At 38.4% G+C, this 24,137-nt stretch overlaps 1 protein-coding gene and 1 pseudogene across 1 annotated transcript in view; both read right to left on the bottom strand.

The window, feature by feature from the left end:
* Positions 1–210: 210 nt before the first annotated feature.
* LOC109378053 (cytochrome P450 3A12-like) overlaps positions 211–24,137 on the bottom strand; it is a 53,674-nt gene continuing 29,747 nt past the window's right edge. Inside the window, exons 7-12 of the mRNA XM_019634503.1 lie at positions 18,047–18,174; positions 14,707–14,773; positions 9,449–9,609; positions 6,733–6,959; positions 4,338–4,500; positions 211–1,150 (exon numbers count right to left, since the gene is read on the bottom strand). Coding sequence (XP_019490048.1) covers positions 1,055–1,150; positions 4,338–4,500; positions 6,733–6,959; positions 9,449–9,609; positions 14,707–14,773; positions 18,047–18,174 — 842 coding nt within the window. The 3' untranslated portion in view covers positions 211–1,054. The remainder of the gene's footprint in view (positions 1,151–4,337; positions 4,501–6,732; positions 6,960–9,448; positions 9,610–14,706; positions 14,774–18,046; positions 18,175–24,137) is intronic.
* On the bottom strand, positions 15,934–18,038 carry LOC109378050 (AP-2 complex subunit mu pseudogene; annotated as a pseudogene).

The raw sequence follows: 24,137 nt of genomic DNA, 5'->3' as shown, positions 1-24,137 counted from the left end.
GACAGCAACTTGTCTGTTCCCCTTCCCCCAATTCCCCAGTGCTGTTCCCATTCCCCAATTCCCCAATAAAAAAAAGAATATAGGAGCGAAAGAAAGGGAAATATAAGACATAAAGTGAAGGGAGGGACAGAAAAGGAAAATGGAGAACCCTGTGCAGCTTCTGATGCCAATTGAAATTGTCGCATGCTTGGAGCTTTTCTGCCCAATCAATTGGTCAATTGATCATCTTTTATTCCACATTCATTGTGTTAAGAGAGTTGGGAGTTGATGATGACATACAAAGAGATAAAAGAAAATTGTTCCTTGCCTTCCAGAATGCCAAGGGAGATGAGATGAAACATTAAATCCAAGGTAAAATAGGATAAGTGCCTCAGCTGACTGTGAAAAAATGTGTGCTCCAAAATAGTAGAATTAAACTATGAATGTACTTTCTAAACAACGGGCCAAGTCATAGGGGATTAACTCTCATCTTTATAAATATATCAAATTGGAGTTCTCAACCAGTGATTGTGAGAGTCAAAAACATTTAGTCACTGGCTCTCACTGATTTGATTCTATGGATTCCCCCACTGTGCACAAAAGCAGTAGATAATACTATTGTAAAGAGATGTTCCTTGACTTGCTCAATATAATATACAATATAAAATATTCAAAATAAAACATGTGATATAAATGTCACTGGTGCAGTTATCATAATAACTCTTGTTTTCATTAAAGTTTGTTGATAAAACTATTGAGAAATTTGTATTCTTGATCAGTGCTCAGGAAGAGTAGATGGTACTAAGTGGGGGTGCATGGAGATAGTACTATGAGAACCAAATAAACTGGGCCTACATATCTGGAAATTACTTAGTCACCTCTTTTATATTACACAGTATAGAGTACTCTGTAGACACTGAGAAAGCTAAATGAATGTACAGACTTCCTAGTCATCCATCAAGTGCAGTAGGTCAGGCTCATCTTCATTTCTGGGTTTTATTCACAAAGTAAATCGAGGTCTGGGGTGCTGTGGGATACAGGTCCCTTGAAGAACAAAGTAAGTCCTTAGGGAAAGTCAGGCTCCACTTATAGTCCCATCTCTCAACTCAACATTCAGAACAATTGGTTTTTGAGGTTGAATAATTCCTAGAGTATCTAATTCCAGAGGGATCTGCAAAAGTGAAACAGCATATGAGAATCAATTAATTATGCATTGTCAACAACAGAAGCAAAGTGGACAAGATTCATTAAGAACAATAATGACTTGCTAATATATAAAACCTACTTTTAGCATCATATATCTTACTTATTCAATGAGCTATGTGAAGACTAGATATTGAAAGCATGCATCCATCCATTCATTCAACAAAATATCTATACAGCACCTATTGTATACCAGGCCAAAGACAAAATAATGTTGGTTTGTGTTTGTTTTGGTTTACATTTCAAATAAAAAGGATGAATTTTAAAAATTTAAATGAGATTTTTAGGCATTATAGCCAATATTTTGAAAAGCCATATAGAGTTAATTTTGTGCATGTTGAAACTTGCAAGGTAATCCTGAGTACATATTACACGTTTTAATAGTGTGGGCCATCCTCGACTTCGAGAGTCAAGTCACCTCTCCCAATGGAATCCTTTCAGTGTCATGATGGGAAGGGTTCTCTGTGAAGCATTATGTCTATATTGTAACATTTTTTGGCTCCCACGTGTAGTAAAAATGGTGAACTTCTGAAGGCCTATATAGTAATTTAGCCAATAATTTTAGCTACATTCTCACCAAGTCACTTCTTCAGTGTTGGAAGAGCCATGAACATAATAACCTTCTGATCTCAGTTGAGAGAAGGGCAAGCAAATTGTCATGGAGGGTGAGAAGCACCAGCCATGGATGACTGGGAGTTTGCAGGTAGTGTCTGGTCCACCCAGTTATGCCAGAGGCCCACTTCCTCTTAGGGCTGAGTTCCCCTTTTGTACACATTTACGGGATTGCTACAAAGCTTCTCAAAGCCACAAATAAGTTGAGAAACATCCCTACCCTCCTCCTCTTCCCTGAGAAAGCTTACTTAAGGGGAGTAGATGAATATTAAATGCATGAGGCCTAGAAATAGGCCTTGTTATGCCTTGCTTAATATGAATCAATGGCAACTATTTTCTATGTTCTTCAGAGGAGAGATTCCAGATCTTTCTATTAGTGTAAAAGCCTTCTATTTTAAAATTTAAATTTGCACGTATATATTTCCCCTGTAAACACAACAATACTCATACAAAATGCACATTGTAAATGTTATTTGTCAAAATTTTTAAAAAGTTTCAAAAATTTATATCCAAGCCTCTAAATCAACTGCAAATTACCCCTGAAGCATTTCCTGCATGAGTGCAAGAGAATTTATGAAATAAACAAAATGAGATGCCTTGTACTATTCTTAGGCACAAAGAAAACATGGAGAGCCAGACTGGATGATTTAACAACACAGTATTAGGTGAGGTGGTACAACCAATGATACCAGCCTGCAGTAAGCAATAACAGAGCAGCGGAGAGAACTGGCTCTGGACTAGATCGGGGTGGCTCCTGGAGGGGCTTTGGGATTTGAACTAGGACTTGAGGGATGCAAACAGAATGGAAGGAGAGAGAGAATAACATCACAGAGTTCTTATTCAGATGTAAAAGGACCCCAGCTTGAGTGCAGCAGGGTCCCTAGGAGGTGGGATCAAGTAGCCAGGGCAGCCTTGGACTGTAGGAGTCCTTCACATCTGGAAGAAATGTTTTAATCAGTGGTTCTCAACCTTGGCTGCACATGAGAATAAAAGGGAGCACTGTTAAAGTCACACAGGATGAATTATTTTGAATCTGAGATGACCTAGGCATCAGGAATTTATAAAATTCCACACTGATTTTATGGAATAGCCAGTAGTTGAGAACCAGTGCCAGAAGGGCTTCTGTAAGTTCTGGTGGAGAAGAGATAACCTTTTGCCATCTTTCAGTAAGCTTCATAATTCGTTGTTCATAGAAGGACCTGTCTCTATTTGCGAAAAACTGAACAAGGTGCTGATTTACAGCCTCATCTGAATTGAACGTTATACCATGCAAGGAGTTTTGAGGAGAACGAAAAGAGTGGAAGTCTGATGGCGCAAGGTCAGGCGAGCATGGTGGGTGTGGCAATACATCCCATCCAAGCTCCAATAATTTTTGACAGGGGATCAAGCTTGTGTGTGGTCTTGTGTTGTCGCGATGGAACACAACTTCTTTACAATTAACAGGCTCTGGATGTTTCTGGATGATGGATTTGTTCAAACCGTCCAATTGCTGACAGTACACATTCAAATTGATTGTTTGGTTCCTTGGTAGGAGCTCGAAAAACATGACATCTTTAAAATCCCACCACACTGAGAGCATAACCTTCCTTTGATGAATGTCTGCTTTTGATGGCGTTTGCGGCGAATCATTATGTTGGGACCAAGACCGTTTATGTACCACATTGTTGTCAACAATCCATTCTCATCACCAGTTATCAGTTGCTTCAAAAAAGGATCATTTTCCTCATGTTTAATGAGCATATTGCGATGTTTATACGCGCCGTCAAATGAACTTCTTTGAGTTCATGCGGAACCCAAATATTGAGCTTGCATATGTATCCCAGCTTCTTCAGGTGGATGTGAACGCTTGAATGATGGATGTGCAATGTTTCTGCAATCTCTCATGTCGTGTAATGTGGGTTTGACTCAATCAATGCCTTTATTTTGTCGTCATCAACCACGGTAGGTCTCCCTGATGGAGGAGGGTAGTTGAGATCAAAATCACCAGCACAGAATTTCATGAATCATCATTGACACTGACATTCTTGTAGAGCATTGTCACCGAAAATTTTATGCAACTTTTCACAAGCTTGACACGCGTTCTTCCCTTTATGCAAGTGAAAGAGTAAAATATGGCAAAAATGCACAGTTTGGTCTTCCATCTTCAGATTGTTGTAAAAACTCCAAAACTCAACCAAATCACTCAATTTTCTTTAGAATGAAGCTAGAACTGTCAGTTGTCAAATGACATAGCAGTAACATAGATGCGGATGACTCTAGTACTTCCAAAAATGAACTAGTGCCATTTGTCGCAAACATGCGTCATGACTTTTCCGACAATGCAATAGGTGACTTTTATTGCTGGGTTTATATGAAGCCACTGACTTAGCACTCCAGAGGTAATAGGATCTTAAAGGTCACAGATGATTTCAAATAGATTTTCTGGCCTCTAGAATAAATCACTAAACAGTGAATCAGCACATTCATATATATATGCATATATATCCCCCATAAGAAAAATCCCCCAGTAAAGCACTATGTGTGCAGAACGTTAACTGTCTGACCTGTGTTTCTTTGCAAGGTTTGAAGGAGAAATTCTGCAGGACTCTGACAACAGCAAGTTTCATGTTCATGAGAGCGAACCTCATGCCAATGCAGTTTCGGGGTCCAGTTCCAAAGGGCAGGTATATGTAAGGATTTATGCTGTCCTTGTTCTTCTTACTGAACCTGGTTCCACAACAGAAGATGAAAACAAGTTAATGAAACATAAACACCACAAGCCTTACATGTTTGGGGTTCTCACTCACACTCTTCAACCAGGAATATACAGGATCCTTCTGTGGGCTAGTCATTGAGATGCTGCTATGGTTATCTTGCTGTGAGAATTGTAAGCTACAGATCCTGTCCAGTCTCCTTATGCTATAGGAGCTTTCAGTTTCATTGACAACATGAGATGAAGGCTGTTTAAAGGAAAATTTATCTTTAAACACTAAAATTACATTCAGGGTGGTGACATGTTCACACTCAGAAGCACAAGGAGGAAGTGAGACTGACTGAAGGAAAAGTGGGTTCCCGCTTCCACTCAAACTCATGTTGGTCACATGCTCATGGAGGAAGGAAGCAGGAATAATGCCTCCCTTTAGTTAAATTGTTATTGTTTTGTTTCCCTTCCCTTTCCTTTCATTCCTTTTTCTTCACTTCCATCCCACCCCATCCCCTGGTCTCTCAGCTTCTGTCCCTTTCTTTCCCATATAATAGCATAAATCAGATGATTTACATGGGAATATGATGCTACTCTACTCTAATCACTGATTTCCTTGTTTGTCTGCTCCACTGGGCTATAAATTCCTTGAAGATTAAACCTATGTTCTATTTAAATATGATTACTCAATATTTTATTATATTAAGAAAATATGAAGATTTGTGAAAGTGTTCATGGCTTGTAGTTATGTAGTTTTTAAAGTCCTTATATTCTGAAGAGCATTGGAATATTTATAGATGGTGTTAAAAAACATTGCATCAGGAGGAGGTTGGCAATGAAGTGTGGATGGGACAGTGGACAGGTTGATGGCTGTTAGGCATGTAATGGGCACGCATAGATGCATTAAAAATATTCCATAGCCTTGTCTCTATAGAAAATTCACATTATCTATCTATCAAATGCACACATACCGATGTATATGTAAAAAATTCTCCATAATAGGCATTTTTTTAACATTTGGATTTCTCACTGCCTGGCCCACTTTCTGACACAGGTAAGCACTTACTCTCTGTTTGTTGACTGAATGAATAAAAAAGAAGTACAGTAAAGGATCTCTGGTTTCATGTTCATGAAAGAAAAGGCTGAACTTGGAGGAACCACAGAGGTTCCCTGGTCCAGGAAACAGAGGACTTGGTCAACTCTAGCTTCTTCTTTCAACAAATATTATGTGTAGAACCTATACTGGAGTTAAGGTATGAGGGCAAATGAGATAAGGTCCCTGCCATTAGGGATCTTATAATCGAGCTAATAAAAGCCTAGGTCCCAGCTCGTGCCTCTAATAGCTCATTCCAATTTTGCTCACCAATACAATAAATGGGAAATATCAGCTCTTTCCAGAGTTCAAGCTCTGCTCAAATCCAGACCTTGGCTCTGATTTCCCAGAAGAGCCTGCTAAAGACTCCCCACGCCATCCTCCCAAGGGTGTCTCAGACGTATAGAGAACAGATGACTTTGCTTTGGAAGAGTCACCAAATACTGAGATTAGGAGGGAGCTGCCACAGGACTGCAGCCACAGAGGTACTGGGGGCCCTGTTCACCTCCAACCTCGATGAGGCTGCTTAAACCATGAGGGATGAGGACCTGTCAGCCGCCTGCACTCTCACAATAATGCTGGAGGAACGATGGCCAATGTGTAAAACAATAGAATGGGGGAACATTGGTGTTAAATTCAGAGAGCTAAAGAGAGCAGCACAGAAAAACTTTAAAAAAAAAGCTTATATTCCTAAAAGCAGATAGTGGTTAAGTAAAGTATGGCATATGCATACAATCACACACATATCATATATGTATATGATGGTTTATATACGCCTGTTTATGATTGTTACATATAATAGGATGTTTTGGGTACTTTGCTATTAAATAATATGACATTCACAATAAAATAAAATATATTGCCATTTTAACTTAAAAAATATATGCATAGAAAAATGTCAATAGTGATATATATCACATTCTTAATGAGACCTATCTTAAGGTATTGGGACTGTGGACAGATACAGGTTTCTTCTAGCCTAGAGTTTGTAAAATTTTGACAACAAACAATAATCACTCTTATAATAAGTAAACAAACTTATAAAAATAAAAAGAAGTACAAATAAATTATTGTAGAATCATACACTGTCCTCTTACTAACAGACATTAGAATAGGCTCCAACCAGCTTGGTCAGGGTGGGTTCCCTCGCCATGGAGCCCAGTACCTTTCAGGACGGAATTCCTCAGGCTCTGGCCAGAATGCTGAATCTCTCTGAAGAACAATGCTTGGCACCATCACCACTGTCCCTTTTGGAATGAACACCCTATTGATTTCTACATCCTTCTTACAGACCCTCTCAATTCTTCCAGCAACTGGGAATAATCTGAGAGTTTCATTCACCACCATGTCAAGATACTCCATCTGTACCAGGGCATCATAGGTGGGAGGTGCCTGGGAAGAAAGAAACATTTTAAAAACTGAGATTTGGGTTCAACTTTCAACCCAGACTATGCAGTACTCCTGAACTGTTAGGAGCTCCAAAGAATTACTTATTTTGGTAAAGGACCTTAGGATTTATAGACATTTTTATATCTGTTGTGTCCTCTGACCTGCTCAGTGGCCCCCTGAGGTGTGTGGAGTAGTTATGACCATGGGTGATTGTTGGGACAATTCCCTAAGCAGGACCTGAAATCCCCCACATGACCATATAGCAAGTTTCTTTCTCATGTGTACAAATGTGACAAACGACTATGGCCCTTACTCCTAGATGAAATATGCCAAAGTCACTGTTTCCCTTCAAAAGAGAGGCTTCACAACTTTACCAAGGAAAGACAATGTGTAAAAAATCAAATTCCATGTTTAACATAGCGGTTTTTAGTTAAAAATCTTTGCTTGCATATATATATATATATATATATATATATATATATATATATATATATATATATATATATATATATGGAAGGACACTCTATATAGAAACTTTATAAATAATTTGGAGAGAAACTAGTTCCTTTTTAAACAAATATGGTAAAAAGAGGGTATGACCAGATACTACCAACATCCACAATTTCATTCTAGGGAAAGTTATAAAGAGTTGGCACCCCACTCAGCCCCATGCTGTCTTGCTAGAACATTGTCACTTCAGGGCCCAAGTGTAAGCTGTGAAGACCTCAAACAAGCCTCTCCAGCCCCAGAGGCCAGTATGTTCACACCACAAAGAATCCTAGTTTCAGCCAGATCTGAAAACTCTGTGGGCAATATGTGGTTATCACTTGGTGTTATATTGAAGAGGCAGTATTGTAAAGGCTAAGAGTTTGACTCAGGAGCTAGACACCCTGGTTCACATACTGATCTTAACTTCTATTTATGTGACTAGTGGATGAAAATTATTTCATCTCTCCATAGCTGAATTTTCTGATATGTTACATCGAGATAGTTAGAGCTGACACTTCATAGGTTGTGTGGCAGAGATATTCACTGCTTGCCCAATAGCTTTATAGTCTCCCATATCTCCAAGGACACTTGAAGTTAGGGAAACCAACTTTGTGAATGGGCTGTGAGCTGAGGTGATTTATGTCAGTTTGAGGTCAAAACATTTGAAAATCCAATGATCAACACTCTAGTATTTTTATTCCCCAGCTCATGTGAAGGCCTTGTGTTCCAGACAGTGCAGCTACAAGAAAGTGGAGCCTCTTTTGCCTATATTTTCAGGTAAAATGTGGAACAGAGAGTCCCACTCCCGTTCTCCACTAACAAGCCACGTTGGACATACAATGTGAATTAGAAGTAAATTTTGCAATGTAAAGCCACTCAGACTTGAGGGCCAATCTGTTACTGAGAAATAGCCTAGCCTATTCTGACTAATACAGAATATTTGAAGATTAAATTAATTTATAAATACAAGGCATTTACAATAGAATACACATATAGTAAGAAGAAAATGTTACCTTTAATTTTGTTGATTCATCACAATTACTACTATAAAAGGGGCAGAACACAATGCTTTAGGTAGTCTCTCTCTTTTAGTGACCTTTCCATCTTACTACAATCAAAAGAATTGTAATGTGGACTTTCCCAGAGAAGAAAGGTAACCTCTAGTTTAGATAGGCACTAAAATCTTTACCCTATATCTGAAGGACCTATAACTCAGAAAGGCCATAAGACTTGTCCAAAACCACAGTCTGAATTCAAATTCATGTTTTCTATTTCCTACCCTATGCTCTTTCCTGTATACCAGGCTTCTTCTAGTCTGCAGAGATTATCTAGGGTGCTACATTACACTACTGGTGCCAATTCTCCACCCCTTCCTGTTTCCATGGTCTTCCCATCTAACCCTGTGGAGCCTTCCTATTGTGATCCTGGGCTTGGCCATGTGGTTTGCTTTGAACCAACGGAATGTTGGCTAAGTGTGATGCAGGCAGATTCTGAAAATCCCTATATGATTGGGTTTCTTGCTCCTGCCCTCTACCATGACTGAGAAGAACACTCTCAGGCTAGTTTTATGGAGTATGGGAGTCATTTGGAGCGTGTGTGGATGTTAGTCAGCCCAGCCAGCTTAGCCAAGTTTAGTCTAGACCAGCCAATAGAACAATGCAAGTCCCACCAATATCATCAGAGATATCCATCAACACACTCGTGAAAGAAATTCTTGTTAATTGCCACTGAGGTTTTTTTCTTTTATTTTTAGTTGACATTATTGTAGTAACAGATAACTAGGATGCAAGAACAAGTACTTTTTTCAAAGATCTTATATATCTGTGAAAAGTATATATTCCCTGTTTTTCCCTTTGCTTTTGTTTCTTTAAACCCTCCCTAAATAGCGCAGCTGAAAGATTGATGCTTATGCTCTTTGCAAAAAATTCTCCTAGGAAGTGGTGAGGATGCATTCCTGCTAAGTCTCCACTTCCTCCCTCCCTCTCCAGGTATCACCTACTCACCTTATTCGGGAAAGTTGTATCAATCTCCTCCTGTAGTTTCTGCTGCACATCAGGGTGAGTGGCCAACATATACATAAGGAAGGAAAGAGAAGTGCTAGTGGTCTCATAGCCAGCAAAAATAAAGATAATAGATTGGGCCACGAGCTCCAGATCAGACAAACCTAAACGGAGAGGAAAGGCATTTTACATAAAGCAGGTCAATGTACATTATCACAGTTTCAATGATGAAAAATCTAAATGAAATTTCCAAAGCTTAGGGGGAAAACTGAAAAAGCAATTCAGAGTCAAACTGGGAGGGTTTGCACACTGATGTGAGTCTTACAGAGCCAGAAAAAGGCAAAAATTGTCTTAATCCAGCTTTTCCCAAGGGCTATACTATTCTTGGCCATCTGCTCCAGGTTATGCCATTCTCACCACTAACACAGTTGTGTAATTTCAGACATAGCATTTTTGTGTAACATACAGTGTGATCAGTATGTTCTTTGGAGAATCCTAAAAGTAGTTTAGCTACAAGTAATATGGGGTAGCATTCTCCCTCAAGAAAAATTTAAATTATTTTAGATAAAACACACTTGGAATAATTTTGAGAGAGTTTGCAATACTAAGGCTTATGCAGGGAAAAATTAAAGGATCTTTTGTTTAAACATGTTTGCAGAACTCGAGAGAACAGTTGGGCTACAGATACTTGTTACTGAAATATTGTCCATGGGTCAGCAGCATCAGCAGCATCTTGGAGGTTATTAGAAACGCAGAACCTCAAGCCCCACACTAGAATGATTGAATCACCATCTGAACTTTCAAGAGACATGGTGATTTGTGTGCACAGCTGAGCTTGAGAAGCATGAACTACACCTTTAAGAGGCATCCGGTAATAGAAGACCTGGGCAAATGTCTTCAAAATGTGTGATCTCAGATGTGTACAGAAACTACAGAGATAGACACAAAGCCAGAAGAGGGGTTCACTACGCTATTCTAATTAGTAGTATTAAAATAGTAGAAGATCCTTTCCTCTGCGACTCTACTGGGGTTGGAGTACCCCAGCGGAGCTCCAAACACAATGCAGAGGTGCCAGCTTGTAGACTTTGGACAGATGAAGTGCCAGGATGACTTGAAAGTAGGGCATCCTTGGCCCTTCTGAAGACAGGGTTAGTGGCAGGTTAACAGTCTGTGTATGGAGTTTTCAGATGCTTTCACCTGAGTGAGAAACCTGCCTCCATCATGACCCCAGATGTCTGACAGCCAGCCCTGTGTGACACCAAAATAAATAATGGTTGAAAAAAACTACTGTCAATAGACTACTGTGTTGAAAATTTGGATCATGTTTTAAATTTTAATCAGGGAAACAAACCCCAGAGGAATAAATCTGCATGCCCCAAAGGGACACTAATAGGAGGCACAGTGCCTAGGAATTCACACAAAAGAAAACATCCTGTATCTCATAAAAGATATTACATTTAGTTATCATGTCTCTTGATATAGGTTCTTTTAGGCTGTGACAGTTTCTTAGACTTTCCTTGTTCTTGATGACCTAAGAGTTTTGAGTCAGGCATTTTGTAAAAAGTCCCTCAATAAGGATTGAGTTTTTCTCATGATTAGGCTGGCTTAAAGGATTTTGAGAGGAAGACCACAGAGGTAAAATGCCATTCACATCACATATCAAGAGTACACGCTAACAACATGATTTGTTACTGTTGATGTTACACTTGATCACCTGGCTGAGGTCTTCTTTGCCAGGTTTCTGCACTGTAAAGTTACTCCCCTCCACCCAATACGTACATTTTGTAATGAAGTCACTGTGTGCAGCCCACCCTTAAGGAGAGGGGGGTTGTGCTCTTCTTAAAGGTGGAATGTCTATATAAGTTACTTGGAATTTTTCAGAAAGAAATTGGTCTTTTCTCCCCCATTCATTCAATTTATTTATACCACTATGAATTCATTGATATTTATTTTATAATTTGGTATAAAATAAATACTTTGCTTTGCTCAAAGTGTTCCATCTTTGGCCATTGGGAGCTCTTTAGTTGGCTTCTGTGTCCCTTCTATATATTCCCATCATTGTGGCATTATCATTGTGTTTAAGCACATCTCACTTTATGGCACTATAAAATACTCCAGGCTCATTTTGTATTTTTCTTGTTCCAATATCTGAGTAAACCATTCCTCTAAGGAGTCCTGTTTCCTTCATTATTTAATGTCATTAAAATCAAATATCAGGGTGCTAGACATGCTCTTGATACTGAGGTGTTGTTGCTTCTAGACTCTGTCAGCTGATGGAACAATGAAATATATATGTGTGTCAACCAGGATCCATAGTTCATTGCCCTCTGTATTCTATAAATATACAATTTTTAATATTAAAAAAATAGCAGAAGAATGTGTCAATAGAAGGGCATTGACCAGCATCAAATATAGGAAAATGGGCACCAGTAAGTAGAATTATCAACGCTTATTCAATCATAGCCTGAATATCATCTTTCTCAGCACAGGCACCCTCTATTTCCTCTACTGTATGCTCAGCAAATAGCTCTTGTGATCAAATTGGCCTGCTTTTTTATTTTCTCCTGAGAGAAACGAAGCATGTCCTAATTTATTTGATTGGGACTGGATTAGAACTTTTATATACTTAGAGCTCTGAAATAAATGTAGTACTCACCCAACCATGTAATTCACAAGTAAAGACAATACAAAATAAGTGTAAGATAGGTCTACAGAGTTTTGATTTTCCAGTGATGGTTTTTATGATGCTGTTAGGGGTAAAGTCAACTATAAATTTTTTACCCCCGGTTAGCATTTGTCCCAAGTTATTCAAAGTTTAGAGCTGTGCTGTCCTATATGGTAGCCACTAGCCACATGTGATAATTTAATTTAAATTAATTAAAATTAAATACAACTTAAGATTCAATTTTCAGTTGCACTGATTACATGTCATGTACTCAATAGACACATGTGTCTAGTGGTTACTGTATTGAACAATGTAGATATAGAATATGTCCTTTATTGCAGAAAGTTGTACCAGATAGATGGATAGATAGATAGATAGATAAACAGATAAAGGACAAAGAAAGAAAACAAAGAAAGAAAGAAAGAAAGAAAGAAAGAAAGAAAGAAAGAAAGAAAGAAAGAAAGATGTAGATGTGGACATAGATGCAAATATATTTATACTTGTGTACTAGAATCATCTCATCCTTTCTCTCTAGAACCAACTATTAAATATTAAGAAATTTTGTGATATGGTTGTCAAAACATTGGTAGTTTGAAATTAACCATGAAGGGATTATTTATAATGTAGAAATAAATCATGCATCAGAGGTTTTTTTTTGAGAGAGAGAGAGAGAAAGAGAGAGAGAGAGAGAGAGAGAGAGAGAGAGAGAGAGAGAGAGAGAGAGAGAGAGGAGGGATATCTTTACATCACAAGTCTGGTTATGGATATATATATATATTTTTTTTTGATGTTATTAGCTTGTCCTCTAAGGTGATCTAGAAGCAAAAAAGCCCAAGTAGCAATGAGCATTCCTAGATTCCATATTTTGGATTATAAATACCACTTTTCACTAAAGTGAACCATAGCTCCTTGGAGAAAAGACTCACTCCAGGATTGATTGGGGGAAATACAAAGAATCCTAGAGTTTTCTCACACCAGAAACCAAGGAAGTACACAAAAAATAGTAGGTGAAAAGGATACAGGATACTCTGTATAATGGTGAATATATGTCATTATACATTTGTCAAAACCCATAGAATGTACAACACTGAGAGTGAACACTAATGGAAACTATAGACTTTGGGTAGTAATCATTCGTCAATGAAGGTTCATTGATTATAACAAATGATAAACACATATAAGGAATTCTGATAGTTGAGGAGGCTGAGTATAGATGGGGGAGGGGGGAAGTTTGAAGGGAAATCTCTGTTCCACTCAATTTTGCTGTGAACCTAAAACTTCCCTTAAAGATGAATTCTATTGACAAAGTAAAAAAAATTAAAAAGCATGAAAAAAGAAAAAAGTGACCCCAGAGCCCACTTGAAGGACTCCAGTAGACAAAGCTGAGAGAATATGACCATCAAAAATAAGAATGAGGGCTGGCCGAGTGGCGCAATGGTTAAGAGCTGGCTTGGGACGCCAAAGGGCCCCGGTTCGGATCCCACATATGAGGGCCAGTGACACTCCCCTCCACAGCTAAGATGCTGAACAACAGCTCAACCTGGAGCTGGGCTGTCTGTAAGTCACCGGCGACAGCGTAGGCTGAAGTGAAGCTGCAGTGGGTTGCCATGCAGCCAGCAGCCAGCGTGAGCGGCCAGCAGCCACAGTGTGCAGCTGTCCAGAAGCCGGCGATTGATCTGCCTCACCTGGGAAGAGCGCAATGATGGTGCCAACTTGGGCCAGTGAAGCAACGTCCTCCACAAATAGACTGAAGAACAAAACGACAGCAACTTGTCTATTCCCCTTCCCCTAATTTCCCAGCACTGTTCCCATTCCCCCAATTCCCCAAAAAAAGTCTTTATAAAAAAATAAGAATGATGTAAGAGTAAATTTGTAATATATGAAATCAAACTGATATAAATAAATAAATAAATAAACAAACAAATAAAGGAATGAGGAAGAATGGAGAACTCTCCCTCACAATAGAACAAAAACCGTAAATGTAGAAGAAATGCTGGAATTAGAAAATCATCATTTTGCAACCATTACAGTAATAATGATTTCAGTCAAAACCCATCCACGGATGATAAAACTAGCAGGTGAATGTCTGAAGAGAAAATAGAATATTTACTTAGTCTCAAAGGCTTCCACACAACTTACTTATTAATTACAAAGTAAAAACAAAAGTTTACAGTAGATTAAGCAAGTGAACACAATTTCAACCAAGTGTTCCAAGTTAAGGTCGCTCACACTGGGGCAATGTGCTTCCTGATGTGATGAAGCCTTTGTGCAAATTTCCAGGCAGAGACTCTGATTCAGTGGGGCTGATGAGGCTGGAGAAAGCTCCCCAGAGGATCTGATGTAGGTGATCTACATACCACTGACTGAATTCTGGGCACAAAATACTTGTTTATGGTTGCCATTCAAGCTTTGAACAAAGTCATGTATGCGTACTTCTAGAAAGTGCCACTGCCTACCTTCTATCTCTGAACATGTGCCTTCTTTCAATTTGGAGGAAAATCTTATCTGCCTGGGAATCCTCCTGCACATTTTCAGAACCAATCCCCTCCCTCGGAGCTTCCCCATCACTGGCCCTCTAAAGCTTGCCCTTGGTTACCTTTATGGGTGTCCATTTCTTTGGAATTTTGGGAGTTAATCATCAGCTGAAGAAAATCCACTCGGTGCTGGAAGCAAAAGGAGAAATTTCAATGACAGAAAGTCACTTGTGAAATCAGAAATAAATCAGGAGTGCAGTACTAAATCTCTTCCCTGAGAGTATGGCCGTTTAAATCCAGAAATTTAACTAGTGCTGCTTGAGTCAGCAGTGAGCGAAAACATCCATCTGCAGATCCTGGAAAGCAGGATGTGTTTCCCTGAGGGAAATACAGCTGTCATGTCCAACTAAACTGCTTTTTGGTCTTCGCTGTCTCTCATCTTCAACTTGTCTGGTTTTAAACACAGCTTCTTGTCTAAAGATTTGCCTGCTCCCTCTCTTATCACGTCTGTTTGCTCAGGAAGAAGTCCCAGACTTCAATCCTTTTTATTTTCATGACTTAATTCTTAACCAATGGCCACATATCTGAATCCCCTGACATTTGCAGAGTTCATTGGCATATTTTCCATGAGCAGTTTCAAAAGCCCGCCCTCCCAGAACTCTGAACAATCTTCAGTGACACCCTGGGGTACCCAGCCCTGTCCCCCTGACCTGCAGACATTCTTGTGCTGGCCTGCAGACCTTAGGGAGGCAAATCTGGATTAACTAGCTTGCAGCCTCAATGCCCAGAGAAGACTCCTGTCCTCTGCAGTCTCTGACTGGGCTCAAATTAACATAAACTATACTCCAGCAGGTGCCTCATGGGGCATTCCATTGCAGAATGTGTAAAATAAGAGACCATTTCATTGACTATAGATGCCTGACCACTGCACTATACACCTGAAGCTGAAGTTGAATAATATTGAATACCAATGATAATTAAGTATATATAGTGTAGAAAGAGTCACAGGATGTGGAGTACAGAATAGGAAATATAGTCAATGGAATTGTAACAGATATACATGATGTCAGTAAGCTAGTAAATTGGGGGGGATTATCACTTTGTGAGGGGTGTAAATGTCTAACTATTACATTGTTTTGCTTATCTAAAACTAATTTTAAAAAGGAGTCTTGGAATTGAAGTGATTCTTTGCCAATTTAAGATATGGACAAACTATAGTACCAGGAAAATAATTTTTAAACTAATTTTTATACTTTTACAATTTGGAAGTGGTACATTTTTTATCTCAACAATATTTACACAATGACATAATCATTGTGCCTATTATTGCATTTTATTGTTTTTCCGCTTTACAGAATTTATTGGGTTTATAGCTGGACCAAGTCACACGTGTACAAAAGGAAGCTCACACTATCCCAAAGCAGAGTAGGGATTGAGGGCTGGGGATCTGTTGCTGTCCATTGGGGGAGCTCTGAGGTGAAAGACAGCCAACCCTCTCGCTCAAGAAATGCAGCCATGGGGGAGGGGAGGAGAGGAAGCCCACCTGGCTTTGGTCATGGAACTCAGAGCCTGGCATTGGGCCAGGGCAGACATGGATGGAGAAGCAGGAGCCCCAGAAACCATCTTGCCCAGGGAGCCCAGGGACTGCTCCACCAGTCCCACTCACTATGTCATTGGTCCAGACCTAGGTTAAGGCTGATGCAAAGAGAAGGCATCAAAGCAGGAGGGAGGAGACACTGATGTGTGGTGAGGGGGCAGGCACTTGGAGCTGTGGAAGAGTGTGGGTAGGGAGGCAGGCTAACTGCTACTAGGCAGCTAGCAGTGGATCTGATAAATGCTGCTGTGGCCAATGTAGCACACTCATTTGATGACATTATGGTTGCTGTAGTTCAGCTTCGGTTCAAATGCCTTCAAGTAGCACACCTTGAGGCCAGAGGGCACGAATGGCACCTCAAAGTTCATGGAAATGGAGGGTGGAGCTCACTTCTTGTCGATGGTGGGCAGAAGCTCAGTCTCTGCGCTGATCTATGATTCCTTCATGCCTGCCATGCGCTTGATATTCCATGCCACAGCGTTCTCAATGGCCTTGTATTTGGCCTTCCCCTTCTTGCAGATCACCCGCACGCCGCTTGTGTTCAGTGGGGTTGGGAGCCTCACCTCAATCTTCTGTGCCAGTAGTGAGGGCTTCAAGTTAGACTTGATGACCACCTTGACCTCAAGCTTGGTACGTCCCACTTCCTGCACTAGCGGGATCATCTGGAATGAAAGGATGATGTTGTCGTTGGTGGTGTGATGCCTCGTGAGTGAAACTCTCCATCTGGTGGGATGAAGCTGATGCTACGTTCAGAGTCAAACTTGCTGAGTTGCACACACTGGTGGAAGGTGCAGTCATCGATGGCAATTGATTGCTTCCCGCTCTTGCTTGTTTCATCAGCTGTGCCTTTGCCCGGCTTCCTAATGACAATCTTGTCATTCATTCCAAACTTGCACTCAGGCATACCACTCAGATAATCTTCAATACCACCCAGCCTGACACATGGACACTCAGCACCTGCCCCTGAGGGGAGGTTCACACTCTCCAGGACATCCAGGAAGAGCTCCTTTGGCGATACTTGATGCCCTCCTTCTACCGGCCAATCTGCCCAGTCACCTGGCTGGTGATCTGGGACTGCTTTTCTTTTGTTTGATGCTGGCTCTTGATGCCCTGCTGGGTGATGAAGGTTTTCAGCACGCCTGTCTCTGAGTTCTGTGGATCCTAGCCAAAGTCTAGGATCTCATCCAGTAGCTCACATATCAGCACAAAATTGTTCTTGACGTTCTACTCACTGATCTTGCCAAAGTAGGCAGCCATTACATCACACATCTTATAGAGGAATTCAAAGACCATGGCAGCATTGACGTTCTGCTTGGTGACAGCTGCCAGCCAGATGTTGGAACACTTAACATGGAAGAAACTGTTGTGAGCAATGTTGGTGACAGGGTGCACACTTGCTGCCGGGCATGGATAACATTGACCCCAAAGATGTCCACTGTGTTCCTCCCGATGTCGTCACAGTAGACTGGGGGATGAGCACTTCCCCCTTGTGATTATAGATGGATAAACCTCCAATCATGGTGGCACCGCAGCCTCCGAGACCCACCACTCTAACAGATCTGGTGTGTGGCGCCCTGCTCTGCCTGCCTGGCCACACTCCAGATCACAAGATGTCCGCCCACCCCCTGCTTGCCTGCCTGCTGCCTCTCTATTACTGCATTTTAAACACTGTCTGACTCACTCATTTTTTATTTCCTTCCTGAACCTCCATCTTCTTTATTCCCCACAAAATCTTATAACTCTCTTGCTCTAAACTCTAGAGTTCTCTACCTACAACAAGAAAAAAGAGAAGTGCACACATCATATATATACAGCACAATAAATTATCAAAAAGTGAACACAGCCATGTAACCACCACCAGATTTTACCTTTTGTTTATCATGGAGGCGACTTTCTTTCATCCTTTTTATGGATTTTGTGAAAAAATCAGTAACACGTTTTGGAAACATAAAGATATTTAATGCTTCAAAAACTGGAATAAGGAATGGAAAGAGTGCTGTAGAGAAAAAGGAAAGCACAATGAAAATACAAATTGTACCTGGAGCAATTATAATTTTACTACCAATCAGAAGAGTAAAAGACACCAGGCTTCTCACCAGGAGCCATTCTTTTCATGAACTTTGCTCAGACTTCCAAGTCCAAGGCTAGGCCAGGGCAAGTCCACCCATAAGAGCCATCACCAGAGCAGTGAGATTATTGGCAACTTCCACATCTTTGGAGTGAGCGAAGGAACAGGATTAAATACACAGATCTCTTAGCTCTTTAATTATTGGACTAGGTTCACTCTGGATAAACTAAACCATAGTATACTACTTTAATGAGTAGTTTTATTCAAGAAATAGCCAGCATAGAAATAATACAGTGTATGACTTTCAACCACAATAGAATGAAATTAGAAATCAATAACAGCAAGAAAACTGGGAAATTCACAAATATGTATAAATTTAAAAATACCTTTGTATATAACCAATGGGTCTTAGAAGAAATCAAAAGGACAATTAGAAATTACTTTAAGATGAATAAAAATGAAGATACAACATACCAAAATTCATGGATGTAGCAAAAACAGTGCTCAGAGAGAAATTTATGGCTACAAATGTCTACATTAAATAACAACAACAGCAAATATCTCAAATCCATAACCACTCTTTCCTCTAAATACATTGAAAAAAAAAAAGAACAAATGAAACCTGGAGCAAGTAAAAGCAAGCAAATAAAGATGAGAGGAAAAGCTAATAAAATATAGAATGAAAAACAATACAGAAAATCATTGACCTCAAAAGGTGATTCTTTGAAGACATTTAGCTAATCATATCAAAAAAAGAAGAGAATGTTTCAAATTACTAGCATCAGAATTGAAAGAGGAAAGATTATTACTGGCATTAAAAAAATAAAAGGAGTATAAAGGAATATTATGAACAATTGTGCACCAATAAATTATGTAACTTAGATGAATAGGACAAATTTCTAAAATGCCACAAACTATAGAAAGTGACTTAAAAAATAAACAATCTGAATGGACCTATAACAGGAAAAAAGATTGACTTAGTAATCAAGAAACTACTCACAAATAAAAGCTCAAGTCCAGAAGACTTCAATGGTAAATTCTACTAAGTATTTGAAGAAGAATGAATGAACACCAACTTTCCACAAACTCTTCTAAACTATATAAGAGGAGAAAACTCTTCCAAACTCATTCTACAAGGATGGTATTACCTGATACTAAAACTATAGAAAGGTATCACAGGAAAAGAAACCTACAAACCAACATGTCTTATGAATATGGATGCACAAATCTTCAACAAAATATGAGCAAACTCAATCTAGAAACATATAAAAAAGTATACATCAAACCAAGTGATGTTTATCCCAGGAATGCAAGGTTGTAGAATACACTATACCAATAGAACAAAAAACAGAAACCATGTGATCATCTCAATGTCTGCAGAAAAAGCATTTGACAAAATCCAACACATTTTTGTGACAGAAACACTCAACAACCTAGGAATAGAAGGGAATTTTCTCAGCTTGATAATGAGCATCTATGAAAAATTTGTAGCTAACACCATACTTAGTGAAAATCTGGATGCTTTCTCACCACTTCTCACCACTTTTATTCAACATTGTACTAGAAGTTCTAGCCAGGGGAAGTAGATTGGATAAAGAAATAAAAGGTATTGATATAGGAATTGAAGATAAACTATCCCTATTATCAATAACTTGATCTTGTATATAGATAATCCTAAGAAAGTCACTAAAAGTCTATTAGAACTAATAAATAAGTAGGGTTTCATGATACAAGATTAATATATAAAATCAATTGTATTTCTATAAACTGCAATAAACAATCCAAAAGTGAAATTAAGAAAATAGTTCCATTTGCAATAACATCAAGATGATAAACTTAATAAAAGAAGTGCAAAATTTATACTCTGAAGACTACAAAATAGTGCTAAAATAATAAAATAGATCTAAAGTACATAGGAAACCATCCATGTTCATGGCTCAGAAAATTTAATATTGTCAAGATGGCAAGACTTCACCAATCAATGTCAGATTTAATGCATTCCTTATCAAAATACTAGCTGGCCTTTTTTTTGTAGAAATTGACAAGTTCAATTTAAAAATATTATAAAATTGAAAGGGACCCAGAATAACCAAAACCAATCTGAAAAAAAGTTGTAAAACTCACACTTCCCGATTTCAACACTTACCACAAAGCTATAATGTGGTACTGGCTTAAGGATTGACATATAAGCCAACAGAATAGAATTTAGAATGCAAAATAAACCCATGTGTGTAATGTCAACTGAATTTTTAAAAACTTAAATGTATTATTTGATTACAGTTGAGATAAATATAATATTTGTTTCAGGTGTACAATATACATCAGACATTTATATACGCGGTCTGACAAGTAAGTTCACGAACTCATCCTAGAAAAAGTGTTACATACCTCATTGCTGAATATTACTACGGTCACCTTCAAAGTACTCCCCTTGGGAAGCTATGTACTAATGATGCCAGTGCCTAATCCACCCTTCTAGGCAATTTTGGAACTCTTTTTCTAAAATGACCATCAGAGCTGTTGTTCTATTACTCTTGATGTCCTGAATGTCATCAAAATGTTTTCCTTTCAATATTTCCTTTATCTTTGGGTAAAAAAGAAGTCATTGGGGCCCAGATCAGGTCAACAGGGAGGGTGTTCCAATACAGCTATTTGTTTACTGCTAAAAACTCCCTCACAGATAGTGCTGTGTGAGCTGGTGCGTTGTCGTGATGCAAGAGCCATGAACTGTTGGTGAAAAGTTCAGGTCGTTTTCATCTAATTTTTTCATGCAGCCTTTTCAGCATTTCCAAATAGTAATGTTGGTTAACTGTTTGTCCAGTTGGTACAAATTCATAATGAATAATCCCTCTAATATCAAAAAGGTTAGGAACATCGTTTTGACTCTTGATTTGGACTGACAGGACTTTTTTGAATGTGGAGCATTGGCTGACTTCCATTTTGCACTTTGACACTTTGTTTCAGGGTCACGTTGGTACACCCATGTTTCACCACCAGTGATAACCTGGCCCAAGACATCGTCTTGTCTCTCCAATAGGTCTTGGCAAACTTCGACTCTCCTTTGCTTTTGTTCATTGGTGAGCTCTTTTGAGACCATTGTTTGCACACACCTTTCTTATGTCAAGATTTTCAGTTAAGATTTTCCTTACTGTTTCTATATTGATGTTTACTTGGTCTGCTATGCTTCTCACAGTTAGCCGAGGATTTTGATGCACAATTCAACACATTTTTCCAACGTTTTCATCAGTTCTGCTCGTTACTGGCCACTTCTGCCTTCAGAAAAACTTGAATAAATTTGCACACTGCTCTTTTCTTCATTGCATTATTCCCATAAACTTGAACTAACCATGTCCTGATTTGAACTTCCACTCTTCCCAAGTTTAACAAAAAATTTAATATTTGTTCATTGTTCTAATTCAAGCTCTAACATTCTCCTGACAGCACATAAAAACACACAACAATAATAATGAACACCACTCAGCAAGATACTGCCATATGTGTCACGAACACAGCTGTGAGACACTGATGTACCAAGGTTATGAAACCTTACTGAGCCATTTGTACAGGGCTGCTAATGTAAGTGTAAGGTGGCAAGTGTGCAAACTTAATTGTCAGACCTCGTGTACCTTATGATCACCCCTATAAGTCTAGTACCCATCTGACACCATACATAGTTATTACAATTCTATCGCCTATATTTTCTATGCTGTAGTGTATATCCAATGGCTATTTTTTTATATCTGGCAATTTGTACTTCTTAATCCCTTTCAACTTTTTCACCCATTCCCTCAGCTCACTTTCTATCTGGCAACCATCAATTTGTTTTCTGTATCTATGAGTTTGTTTCTGTTTTATTTGTTTGTTTATTTTGTTTTTTAGATTTCACATATAAGTGGAATTATATGGTATCTGTCCTTCTCTGTCTGATTTATTTCACTTAACATATCATTAGGTCCATTCATGTTATCATAAGTAGTAAGATTTTATTCTTTTTTACAGCCAAATAATATTCCATTGTATAAATGTACCACATCTTCTTTATCCAGTTGTCTATTGATGAACACTTAGGTTGCTTCCATATCTTGGCTATTGTATATAATGTTTTAATGAACAAAATGATGAATATATCTTTTCAAAATTATGCTTTGGATTTCATTGGATAAACACCCAGAAGTGGAATTGCTGGGTCATATGGTAGTTAATTTTTAATTTTGTAAGGAACCTCCATACTGTTTTCCCTAGTGGCTGCACCAATTTACAATTTCACCAACAGTCCATGAGAGTTCCCCTTTCTGCACATCCTCACCAACACTTGTTTGTTGATTCATTGATGATAGCCATTCTGACAGGTGTGAGGTGGCATCTCATTGTGGTTTTCATTTGCATTCCTCTGATGATTAGTGATGCTGAGCATTTTTCACATGTCTAAAGGCTATGTGTATGTCCTCTTTTGAGAAATGTCTATTCAGTTTAAGGTCAACTGAATTTTGAGAAGGGTTCTAAGACCTTTCAATGAGGGAAAATAGACTTTTCAAAAAATGGTACTGGGACAAGTGAATAGCCACATGCAAAAGAATGAAGCTGGACTCTTACCTAACATGATATACAAAAACAAAATCAAAATGGATCAGAAAACTAAACATAAAAGCTAAAATTATATACTCATAGGAGAAAACCAAGGGGTAATTATTAATGACATATTTGGCAATGGATCTTAGATATGACACCAAAAGTACAAGAAGCAGAGAAAAATACATAAATTGTACATTATTAAAGTTCAATTATTTGTGCTTCAAAGAACACTATTGAGAAAGAGAAAAGATACCTACAGGGAGAAAAACTCTAATCTTATATCTGATAAAGAATTTTTATCTAGAATATATAAAGAACTCATACAACTTAACAACAAAAAGATAAGCAACACAACTATAAAATGGGCAAAGGATTTATCTAAAGAAGATATAAAGGTGGCCAACAGACATATAGTTGCTAAAGAAGGTATGTCTTTTTTATCTAAAGAAGACATTTATCTAAAGAAGATATAAAGATGGCCAACTGACATATAAATAGTTGCTTAACATCATTATCCATTAGGGGAAGGCAAATAAAAACCACAATGAGATACCACTTGATCCCCAGTAGAATGGCTGTAATAAAAAAGATAGAAAAATGTTGACCAAGTGTTGGCAAGGATGTGGAGGAATTGGAACTTTCATACATTACTGGTGGAAATGTAAAATGGTATATGTATGGTGGAAAAAAAGTTTAGCAGTTCCTTAATAAAGTAAATGCAGATTGGTATATAATTCAGCAATTTAAAACTCTGAGTGGTTGAATCAAAACCAAAAGAAACTGAAAGGAATTGAAACAGGTATTCAAACAAAAACTTGTATGTGAATATTCATAGCAGCACTATTCACATAGCCAAAAGTGGAAACAACCCAAAAGTCCATCAACTAATGAGTGGTCAAACAAAACGCAGAATGGCCATACAATGGAATATTATTCAGCCACAATAAGAAATGAAGTATTGTTAAATGCTACAACATGAATGAGGCTTGAAAACATTATGCTAAATGAAAAAAGCCAGCCACAAAAGACTATATATCATATGACTCCATTTATATGAAGAGTCTAGCATAGGCAAATCTATAAAGAGAAAGTAGATTAGTGGTTGCTTAGGGAGTGGGAGGTGAAAGTTAAAGGGTACAGGGTTTCTAAGTTGACAAAAATGTTTTAACAATGGCTGAACATATCTTTGAATGTAGTGAAACTATTTTTTCTGTTTTATTGAGTTATAATTGACATACAGTTCTGTATATGTTTAAGATGTATGCAGCATAATGACTTGACATATATATATATATATATATATATATATATATATATAT

This window comes from Hipposideros armiger, unplaced genomic scaffold (genome assembly GCF_001890085.2).
Source record: "Hipposideros armiger isolate ML-2016 unplaced genomic scaffold, ASM189008v1 scaffold_1712, whole genome shotgun sequence".
Classification (NCBI taxonomy): Eukaryota; Metazoa; Chordata; class Mammalia; order Chiroptera; family Hipposideridae; genus Hipposideros; species Hipposideros armiger.
The sequence above is the reverse complement of the archived record's forward strand: the minus strand, read 5'-3'. Positions and strand labels throughout refer to the sequence as shown.